Source organism: Pseudonaja textilis, chromosome 2 (genome assembly GCF_049901715.1).
Source record: "Pseudonaja textilis isolate UNSWEBS1 chromosome 2, rPseTex1.2, whole genome shotgun sequence".
NCBI classification, from domain to species: Eukaryota; Metazoa; Chordata; class Lepidosauria; order Squamata; family Elapidae; genus Pseudonaja; species Pseudonaja textilis.
The window spans coordinates 195,610,802-195,622,842 of NC_141991.1; the positions used below are offsets into that span (position 1 = coordinate 195,610,802).

Below are 12,041 nucleotides of genomic sequence, written 5' to 3' on the forward strand. Positions count from 1 at the left end.
TAATTGTAGATGTGAGGTATTGGAAGGTTGGAAAATATTTAGATACTGTTTTTATTTGCCGGCTTATCCAAATTCCCTTTATCGGCAATTGGCAGATGATGGTCTTTCCATACCTAATTTTTCTGGTAGATCCTCGTAACACCCAAAGAGCTGTTTTCTATGTGTTCCTCTGTAGTTAGATGGGAAAATAATTGCTTTTTTATGTGATGGAGTGACTCAGTTTTAAGGAGAACAGTAACCTTGAGAGATACGCTGCCTTCTAGCCAAAGCAAAGCTATCCATCAAAGCTTATATTCTGACTTTCTCTTATCTAATGTGATTGGTACATATGGTGCTATCTGGCAAAACTGAGCAACCATTTGGTGCAAGAAAATACAAGGATGCAATTAGGTAGCTTTGCCTGTGTGTTGGTTTCAGAATAACAGAAATTTATTCTATATTTAAAAATAGAATAGCTGCATATATATATATGTATATATATAAAATAAATGCAGAATAAATTTCTGTTTTTGCCTAATAACAACGTTAATGCCTGCTTTGTTAGCATTTCCAACATTTTAGCATTTTTATATTAAAAATGTGTATATGTACTTATCTAATTTTTAATAATTGAATTTGCTTCCTTGCCAGTATTTAAATGAATAGTTTCCCCTTTTTGGAAATATGATCAGTGTAGAATTAAAATAGACAACAATTAATTGTGTTATGATAGGAAAGACAACATTTAACTTTTACATAGCACAATTCTTCAAAAGTCTACATGTTGGTCACTTTTGCGTCCTTGCCAATTCTAAAATAAATCAATGTTCTTTTTTTCCTTAGTATTATGAAATGTCGTATGGGTTGAATATAGAGATGCATAAACAGGTAGGCAAACTAGATTTTGTCTCTTGCCTTGTGGTTAAAAAAACTGTTTGTTGTATTTTACTCAATTCTACAAAATGTGATTGTTTCAGCAGACTGAGGGAGCCAGTCTTAATTATTTTATGAGACAAACCCTTCTAGCTATGCCTAAGAGAAACTGTTGTGTTATACTAACAGCTGTCTAAATAATGTCTTCCTTCAAGTATTTGTTGTTTGCAAAATCATGATTGTAGGTTAAAGTTGATTACTGTCAATTGCTGCCTTTTGATGCATATACCAATTCCCACTCTAAAGTAAATCTATCATGAATGAGTAGTTGTCTTTATTTTAAGTGAAACAATATGTAAGTAGATAAGTTTATTGGAATACGTAGATTAAAAATGTTGCAAAAATATGAATTGTTGCTTCTTCCTTCCATTCATTAATTTGTTTACTCAATCATGCATGCATTTGTCTCTTTTAGAACCAGATATTGTTCATGTAAATGATTCCATGCTGAAGTTTAGCCCTGGGTTGCAATCTAACAGTTTGGCTAAGTTTAATAAATTGTTAACTGGTTAATGAGCATAGCTTCATTGATAACAAACAGATTTCCTGACATAGACCCAAATATTTTGATTAATTTTACAATGAGAAAATATTCAGTTTCTTTATTACCATGATTTTATTTTAAAAGCATTCCTAAATAAAGTTACTTTTTAAAATCCTTCTAAAACAAAGAAGTGTGGCAAGGGAAAACGTCTGATTTATTTGATCAGTAGTGAATTCTAAACTTGAGAACATTTACCTTGAAATTCTGCTTGTGAGTTCATCCTATAATTGCACAATTTATGAGGATAGTGTAATTAGAAACTTGTTTATGCTGGCCAAAATATTAGTGTATTTCATAATGTGTTTTATTTCAAATCACTGAGTTGTGATAAAATGAACTGTATACGATCAATATTTAGTTGTCTCTAGTTCAATGCTGGAAGTATGCACAACTTTTGAAATTAATACTTAAGTCAACAAATGGGTACTGTAAGTGACAGTCAGGTATATGATCTTTTATGAACATTGTCTTTAACAAAAGGAAACTTTTTGTTGAAATTATTCAAAGTTCAGCTTTTTATCCTTTTAATTCACTAGAATAAATTATTATAACCTGTATAAATAGGATAATCGTCAAAACACATATGCCTCATCCATGTATACAGTTTCGCACAGGTGTTCCAAATTGAACACCAGCCTGTTGTTTCAGCTTATATTTACACTAAGTAGTTAAAAACGTGTACTGAGACTTTCTCTTTCTTTAAAATATCTGTTAGAAATAAAAGGTTTGGATGTGAAATCAGTGAGGATTCTTGAGGCAGAGAGGGGGAAAAAATGCACTTTTAAACGTTTATTTCCAAAATCTTACTCTGTAAACAACCCCTGTATTACAGGGTTGAGAAACTTCTCCATTTTATATCTATGGTGGTTTTGATGGTTAAATGAGGCTACCATTTCCTCCACTTGCTCTCCTTTCTCTAGGATTAGCGATATAAATGCTGCATCTTCACAAAACACATCTTAATACTTTTCCATCACATACTGTGGATGAATGAAAGGCTTCATGGAAGAATAATATTTTTTTTTAAAAAAAGAAGCTTTGCCTATCTCTCTTTGCTGTACAACAAGAGGGATAGGTGATGTGGATTCAAATATGTTTTCCGCTGCAAGCTTCAACTCTTTTCCGGCCCTTTTCATCTGACATTACAGACATACTGAAGGCCGCCCTTTCAAAACCTTTAAACCTCCACCTTAAATCCTTCCATCTTGTTCTTTCTCTCCTGATTCCACCCCTCCCTCCTCCACCTCCTACAACCCAGTTCAGACTGGTTCAGTTCAGACTTTGGGGATTATTTGTGGGTTTTGTTTTTCAATTCAATCACATAAAAAAAAAAAAATCCTGAGGGCAGTTTATCACATTATGGAATCCTTGCAGCTCGGCAAACCATCAACTTATTATATTTTCTTTCTCCGTGTCCCTCCTCCATCTCCCTACGCCCCAACACAAAGCCGAGAGACCTATCCATCTTTATTTGTTTTCCTAGGCAGATAGCCTTGGTTTCTTTTAGCTTCTTTTCCAGATGTAGAGGCTGGATGCCCTTGTAATGGAAAGCAGGCAATAATGCGGCTGAGTTGCCCTGCGGCATAATTGGGTCTAGTTCTCTAGATAAGGTTAGGCTTATTCGCTTATTGGATTTGCGTCTCAAAAGTGGGGCTCCCTGGAGTCCCTGGAAGTACCCTAGTAATTGGTGACCCTGATATTTGAAACCTTTGTGTATTTTTTTGTTGTTGTTGAGGCATCTGTTCTTCTTGGCTGCTCCCGGCCACAGAGTATTTATTTTTAGAGAAATTTTTCATTGGAACCGAAAATGATTGCTGTGCTGGTGTCAAACCTCTGTGATTTACCAGATTGATCAAAGGATAAATGCATAGAGCATTCTCTGTGTGTGTGTGTGTGTGTCTCTCTCTCCCCCCTTCTCTTTCTCTCTCCATTTGCACATGGACTTCAGGGTAGGGTGAAAATGATGTGGTGTGGTTTCTTGCCTTCCCCATCTCTTTTGCTACGCTGATCATCAGTCATCCCGTGTTGGTTTTGATAGAAGACTATTAAAGTGAAACCTATGGGGAATTTGTCATTCTGAAAGGAAAGCTAATGTAATTAGTACCAATTAAAGTACATTTAGTAAATTGGATTTAATCTTAATTAAGCCTGCATAATGTTGCCAATTTTTAACAATTATGTTTGAGAACATAATTAATTTAGATTTTGGTAACTGGGTAAATAGCATTAGACTGATAAAATGAGTTCTCTGAATTATTTTGGTCTTTTTAAAAAATAATAATAATAATAATAGAAACTAACAACCTGGTGTGTGGTATATAAACCCGTTTAATTTGTGTTTAATTTTTGTTTTTGGCAACGTCTGCTGACACCAGTAAACTGCCCTAGAGGCGTTTGGGGTCTCAGATTGGGGCACAGGAGGTGAGGGGGAGATAGCATGTTTTTGCTCCAGAATTGGGCAGAAAATGCCACTGTTTCTCCTTCTGACTGGATACTGTTAAAGCTATGAATATATTTATCTCTGTTGACTCCATGTTTCATCGTACCTTGAAAATTCTGTGGATCTCTCCCTTCCCCAATATTTTATGGCTTATGAATGTAAAAAGCAATGTGTGAATGTGGTTTGCCAGGGTAGAAAGGTATGAAAAAATAAATGGTGTGGGATACAGTACAGATTTTTGCTATATTTCCTTTGCTTTTTCTTCTCACATGTCTGAATTCCTTTGGCTCATTGTTCCCCGCCCCCCCGCCCCCCGCTCATTTTCTGAGCTTTGCATAATGGTGCTTACCCCAAAAGGGAATAGTGTGTGATGGGCATGCATATATGTGTGTCATATTATTATAGCTTTAAAAAAAAAAAATCAGGATTTTGTTGCATAAATTTGAATGTTATTTTTGTTATGCTAAGTAGATTGTCATACTGCATAAAAATATTCTAAATCAGGGTTTGTGGGTTATTCCCTTATAATGAGAATCAGCACTTGGCTACAGATACACTTGCAAATAGGACTGGTGGGAAGTCGGTTAAATTCATTTGACTTGAAGGCAATCTCAGACAAATCTCTTTTTATTTTGTCTTTGAAGAAATCAGAACTTGGAAGCCGGGCATACTTTGAAAAAAATCATTTTGAAAGAATATTTCAATCCATTTTTTGCTCCTTTCCCCCCTTTTGCTCCAATCCATGTAAATTTGCTTCCAGGTCTTGGGTAGCAACCTTTTGGAGTGCTACTGAAATATTAATTAGGTTGAAATGAAAGGGCTCTGGCCGGCTGATAGGATATCATAATCGTAGCTGCTGTAGTTGATGGTAAATGATGATAAATGGCATTAGGAACCTTTTAGCAAACTGTAATAACTATACAGAGGGAAGTGGTATGGATTTGCATTATATCTGATACCCTCTGGTACCAAGCGGATTGCCAATACTGCTTGTTTAGCATTTTCTAAGGGCAATAGGATATTGATTTCTGACTTACAAGGAACAGCTCTATTTTCACCATTGAAAAGTATTGCGGGTTGTTAAGACGAAATAGACTTGAAGAGGCCTGACTGCTGCCCATCATGGAGCGAATAAAGCAAAACTGCCAAAGCATGGCGGTGCAGTGAGATGGGGCCCTCAGCAATTTGTTGCTATTAATTTACCATGCTCGACAGCAAATCAATCGGCATCTACTTCATCTGCTGGAGAAAATGCTGTCCAGGGCAGATAAAAGGCCCTGGCGTAGTACAGGGAATAAGGCTGGATTGGCCAAGCGGAGGCGGCAGTTAATGTGTAAATAAGTGAAATCAAGGCTGCTGTTGCTGCAGAGGAAACTGTTTTTAATTAGGTTGGGGCTTTTATATGGAGCTATTTAAGAAAAGAACGGAGTAGAACGGTGGAGGGTTGAGGTGGGGGAGAGGAGAGGAGGTTTATTGCTGACGGGGATAATATATAGTTTGTATGACAACCTAGCCTTGAGTCCACTTACTGCTTGGGCTTGGGTGAGTTATTACATCCAAGACTTAGATGGGAATCCATTTGTTTAATTTAGAAGCAACCAACCCCTCTTATTCAGCCCTGAAGCTATAGGAGGCTGGTTATTGAGAGTAGCTGTTATACAGATAGTCCTTAACTTACAACCATTTGCTTAGTGACTGCCTGGAGTTACAGCAGGACTGGAAAAAAATGACCAGTTTGACTCCACAGTCATGTCATCAAAATTCAGGCGCTTGACAACTGGCATGTATTTATGATGGTTGCACTGGCCAAGGGGTCATGTGACTATTTGTAACCTTCTCAATGAGTTTATGACAAGCAGTGTCGATATTAGCAGCCAGATTTGTTTAAGGACCGCATGGTTCACTTAACAACTGCAGTGGTTTTAACAATTGGAGCAAAAATGATCGTAAATTGGAGCAAAACTCACTTAACGACTGCCTTGCTTAGCGATGGAAATTTTGGGCTCATTTGAGGTTGTAGGTCAAGGCTTACTTATATTTTGTGAGATATCTAAGAAAGGCTGATCAAAGGATAGCAAGGTTGGGTAAACCCAGGTCTTCTGCAAGGGCTGATCCCTGACCCATCCAGAGTGGGTCTAGGACAACTTGGCATGGCCAGTCACTGCTGCCACCTTGCCACTGCTAAGTTACCTCTGCCAACTCACCACCGCCAAGTTGCCACAGGACAACACCACATGGCCAATGTGCCATGGGGATAACTCACTGCAGGTGGGCGAATGAGTGGGCAGAGCACTGAGTGGTGGCGGAAGCTGGGGGTTCCCATCTCCTGCTTCTGCCGAACTCCAAAGAAACTGGGGGTGGTGACAGCGGCGATTGGCAGGGAAAATGGTGGGGGTGTGTCTGCCACCACATGCCCAGCCTCTTTGGCCTGGCATTTGGTAGTGAAAGCAGCGGCGGCAGCAGAGTATGTGAAAATGACACGCTCCCGTTCGCCACCACTTCCCCACTGTCCACTCTGCCTACTGCTACCATCCCTGGCCTCTGACCTGGAGCTTGGCAGCAGCTGGTGTATGTGTGTGAAAATGGGAAGCTCCTAGCCACTGCTGCTGCTCTGCGCCCTGCCCATCTGGTCATTCACCTGCTCGGCATTCCCTCCAGGTGCCCATAGAGGATTGTCTTCATCGTGAGTGGTCCACGTGGAGTTGTCCTGCAGCAACTCGGCAGTGATGAGTTGGCAGAGGTGTGTCTTGATGATGGCAAGTGGGCGGCAGTGAGCTGGTGATGCCGAACTGGCCATGCAGAATTGTCCCATTCCACCCAGAGTAGCCCACTGCTATTTTTCAGTTGTTGGATTTGGCATACCTGCTAGTCCAGTGGTTTCCAAACTTGGCAAATCGAAAACTTGTGGAGTTTAACTCCTAGAATTCCTTAGCCAGCCAGGTTTGGAGACATCCCCTTGTTAGTCCGTTCATGGAGAATGCCTGCTTCTTTTCTCCTCCGCTTCCCCTACCAAACCAATAGGAATGTCTAGGGCTACTTCCTTGTCTGTGAGTACAATGAGATAGGTGCTTTATGCTAGCAACTGTTCCAAATAACTATTATTAATTTGCTTACTTGTCACACTACAGGTAATCCTTGATTGACAAACAGAATTGAGCCCAAAATTTCTGATGCTAAGCAAGACAGTAGCTAAGTGAGTTTTGCCCCATCAGTAACACAGATGTTAAAAAAAATATCTGGTTTTGCTTTTCAGAAGGTCACAAAAGGTGATCACATGATCCCAGAACACTGAAACCATCAGAAATATGAGCCAGTTGCTAAGCATCCAAATTTTTACCATGTGTCCATAGAGATACTACAACTGTCATGAGTGTGAAAAATGGTCATAAGTCACTTTTTTCAGTGCCATTGTAACTTTGAAGAGTCACTAAACAAAAGGTTGTAAGTTGAGAACTTATCTGTATAAAGGACATCTTGCTCTCCATCCCAGAAATGCCAAGTTACTGATTGATCAATGTAATGAGTATTTTGTGTTATTGATAAGATGTTTTTCACAAATGTGCACATTTTGTAAGGCTTACAAATAACTCCAGAAAGGGAGAGAGTTTTGTATGTGAAGAGATGACCACTGTGTGAGGGCTGCACTGTTGGTTGTAACTCAAGGAGTGTTTCTCAACTTTAAGATGTGTGGATTTCAACTCCCAGCAGGATGGCTGTGGGATTCTGGGAACTGAAGTCCATGCCTCTTAAAAGTTATTGAGAAATACTGCTGCTGTAGAGAACAGACATTCTTTTGTAAGCATTAGTGTGTTCTTGCTTTCAAGAAGCTCTTGTATGGAAGTTTCTGTTCCTGTATCTATTCTCATAAACATCTCAGTGATCGCTGAAGATTAAAACAAGATCACTTGTAATGTTCTGTTTATTTGACCAGCTATTTATCCAGATGTTTTGGATTGTAAATGGGACTGTATGTGAGAATAGAATTACAAGATGAACATGTACAATATTGATTTCTGGTTGGAGATGTATTTCTTTCTACTTGAAAAGAAGCTGGGAAACCAGCTAAAATTACATTGTTAAAATTTGCTCTCCTTTTTTTACACCATAAGAAAGATTTGTTCAAGATATAAACAAGGAGGAACCCGTACTGTAGGATTGGAAAGCGAAAATAAAGTAGATTAGAAATGCCAAGGTGAACACCAATGACAAAGCTTACTTATCAAATTTCAAAATATAAAAGCAAGAGTTGATGAACAAACATTGCAGTCAGAATTTCTTCACTTAAGTAGATCTATCCTCCACCTTAAAATTGGTATGGTCAAACTGTATCTGACTTACCTGGTGACTTAACCTGACTTTGGATTCATTCAGGTCTCTTATTGAATCAGCTTAAAAAAATATATATGGAAAAATTAATGACAGGATTAATGGAGAAATGACATAAGCAAACTCGCAGAAACCAACATATGAGAGGAAAAAATATTATTGGAGATTAGCTCACCCAATCACTTCCAATGAAAGGTGTAGAATTTTACATTATATTTTTTAAATCTGAAGATTAGAATTTTAAAACTAAATCAGTAATTCTTAGGTATGCCTTAAGCATTCAGACAGTGTAAAAAGCAACCCTATGGTGTAATAACTCTTAGGAGAAGAGAATATTTCAACAATAGAGTTAAATAGTTAACTGCATACCCATTCTAAAATATAAATTATTCAAATTCTTTTTTTTTATGGGGAAGGAGCCTTTTAGTTTCACTGCTGCCTCTCTGTTTCTCCCTTTTTAGCATGAGCCTCATTTTCCTGCTTCTAGAGAGAAGAATCATTTGAATAATTACATTTTCTTTTAATTGGGAAGAATGTTTATATAAGGTTACATTGTCCCACAGGGATGCATAGTGAAGAAGGTATCTAGTTTGCATAATTGGGGATGGGCTGTACGGCATGCATACATGCTGTTTGATCATAGGCTCCGTAATTTTTTTTTTCTTAGCATGGATTTCTGACTGCCTTTTAAATGCATACAAATGTTGGCACTGCATTCTCTGTTGAGCGCTCATGATTGCTTTGTTTCTCAAACCAGAAACAACCTACGGTTGACATACGTCTTTAAATACCGGTTGTTACAATTCTACAGTGGTACGCATAAGCAGTGTGTAAACATGAAAGTATCTTATTATCTCTTCATAACAACCAATTAAAATGGGGGAGGAAACATTGCACCAGTATTAATATATCAATAGCAATTGTTATTTGCTGTCCAAGACATAGGAGTAATTTCAATAGTGGCATTTTCTCTACCAAACACTGCAAGCAGAAAGAGAAGATTATGCAAAGAGAGTGTAGCAGTTTCAATATACTTTTTGCCAAATGTGGTTGTTTTATTCAGTGTGGGCTGCTCGTAGGCATACAAGTTCCTCCCCAAATTTTAGCTTAAAAGTTCCATTTAACTCCCATCAAATAAATCGAGATGATTTGCGTTTGCATTTATGGAATGATTTAAGTGTGCCTTTTCTGGATGAAATAAATGCCATGGATGAGTTTGTTTGTTAGAAACCGAGTACAATTTTATGGAGCCTAAATGCACAGCTTGTTGCAGACAATCATTTGGCTATACAGCGTTCAGAGATAGTTTGGCTACTGGTTCTCCCAAACACGTGATCCATCATGTTTTCAATTTCTTGCCGACTGCTAAGCAGAACTGGAATCTATTGGACTGCTTCTAATTGAAAACATGCCTCAGCTTATAATAGCAAACCTCTAATATTATTCTTAATTGAAGTGGGTAAACCCAAGACTGGTTGTTGGTATGTTATAGCATAGATCAGCGCCCCAAACTTTTGGGGCACCAGGGACCTGTTCTGAGGAGAGAGGACAGGAAGGGGCATGATTTTGTGTGCTTCCTGAATCCCGTGGATGGGACTTTGCTTGTTTGCGTGGCCCGGTTTCTGGCATGTCCACAGACTGGGGTGGGGGACCCCTGGTGTAGACCTACTTATTTATGTTGCAATCTCAGTGATAGAAGAAGGCTTCATGTGTCTAGAGTAACACTGATGATGGGCCTGTGCAACGGATAGTAAGCAAGCTCCCTTCCCAACATATGTTGTATAATGTTGCGCAACAGTTGGAATGGAATGTAAAATTTAGGACTACAAAAGTAATGTTTGGAAAATCCCATTATTTTTGTTTGGTAGGTTTCATATATTGTGCTCCCTTAACCATGAAAGAGAAAATGTGTTCTCTGTGTGGTTCAGTTTAAAACAATTTACATAATAGATTTTGAACAGATATTTTATTATTCCGTCTCCTCCCATCTCTTCACATTTCCAAACCTGCAGGCTGGAACTCGCCAGTTTCAATGGAGTGAAACTGAAGCAGAATGACCAACTATGGTAATAGTTTATGGGTTGCAGTGTAACTTTCTCTTCCCCTCACAACCTGTGAAAATTTTGTTAATGGGATAGATAAGATATTATTTACAATTTAATTCAATAGGATAATTCGTTGTTTTAAAAACATCCGTGAAACTGAAGAGGATATTTGTAGCTTAGGGGTTGAACTGTGCTCTCTGAGTTGTATGGTTTTCTTGCAGACATTTCATTACCAAACTAGGTAACATTATCAGTGTGACAAGAGATCAGTGCAGTAACATCATCAGTGCTGCAACCCCCCCCGCCCAAACTCAGAGAGCACCAAGGATCCCACAAATACCCCTCACAGCTTCAACCTCAAACTGTCTACTGCGGATCTTACCTCCTTCCTAAGAGGTCCTTAAAGGGGGCGTGCATACGTGCACCAGCGTGCCTACCGTCCCTGTCTGACTGTCCCCATTTATCTGTATATACTTCCTCTGTTCATGTTTATGATTATACCTATACTTGTTATCTTGTACGTGTTTGACAAATAAACAAACAAACAAACAAATAAAAATATTTGTATCCCTGAGAAAGAGAGAGAGGGAAGGAGCGAGGGAGGGGGAGAAATTGAAAACATTTATCTTTGTGGCTTTTTATATAATGCCACAGATTAACTTGAGTGGATACCCCTCTAGTAACAGTGAAGACTTAAGCCTTTTCCTTATAGCCATGTCAATTCTTGAGATCAATTTGAGTTGCTCTGTCCCTGCAGGTTCTGTTTACATGCCTCAACACTGAAGCCAGATAATGTTGCTGCTCTCATACAGTTTAACCTAGTGTAGTTTCAGGGCATTGGTTAGTAGTTTCCCTGGCATCTTTTGCCACAGGAAAGATGAGTTGAAATGATTTCATTGATGCCGCCATCTAAAGACCATCTGGATTACTGCAGATTGGAAATACAAAATATATACAGTATTTTCAATCGGCAGAATATAAATCCTCCCATTCTCCACCATTAATTCAGAACGGAAGAAGCTTCTTGGATGAGAAGCGAAATGTTTTCAAGGAAAAACAAAGAAAGTCCAGTTGTCTTTTGCAAAAGCACCTTTGAGTATAGGGAATCAGGAAATTCTGATTCCAACCTACAGATAACCTCTTTATTTTGGTGTCTGTGAACTTATTTCAGAGAACTATTGACCTTCTGGGAAATCGATAACCCTACTAGATCATTAGACCTATGTCAACACCTTCAAATCCCTAACCCATATGTGTGTGTGTTTGTGTGTGTAAATTGGTGCTGAGTTGGTCACTATTCCAGATGCATCATCCTTTAGATCAGGGCTGTCAAACTTGCGGTCCGCGGACCAGATGCGTCACGTGCTGGCCCCACCCCTGTCCAGTTTAGCAAAGGCGGAAAAAGACCCCCACTACGTCACGTGACATCGCCATGACTACGCAAGTTTGACACCCCTGCTTTAGATGGTCTAGACTACCGGTGGGCAAATATGGCAGCTTTACCTGAGCCTGGAATTCTGGGAATTGAAGTCCATAGGTTGTACACTTGCCATAGTTGCCTGCACCTGGTTTAGATTACCCACATGGGAAAAATAGGGGGTGGAAGTAGAAGACTAAAGGAGTTTCAAAAGTGCAATAATTAAGGATAATTCTAGGCCACTTTAACAGTGGATGGGGATGAGATAGAGACGAAAATCATGAGGACGTGTGCAAATGGTTGTGGGCAAGCAGGATGTGAGGAAGCCAAGCAGGTTGTGGAAACACTGGAGGCAAG

The 12,041-nt window shown here is 39.0% G+C and overlaps 1 protein-coding gene across 5 annotated transcripts in view; it reads left to right on the top strand.

Moving 5' to 3' along the window:
- Positions 1-12,041, top strand: part of LOC113438463 (TLE family member 4, transcriptional corepressor) — a 158,891-nt gene that overhangs the window by 4,415 nt on the left and 142,435 nt on the right. For all 5 annotated transcript variants that reach the window (XM_087926756.1, XM_026703836.2, XM_026703837.2 and 2 more), the window contains one exon: positions 823-867. In XM_087926756.1, the coding sequence (XP_087782882.1) occupies positions 823-867 (45 nt within the window). The remainder of the gene's footprint in view (positions 1-822; positions 868-12,041) is intronic.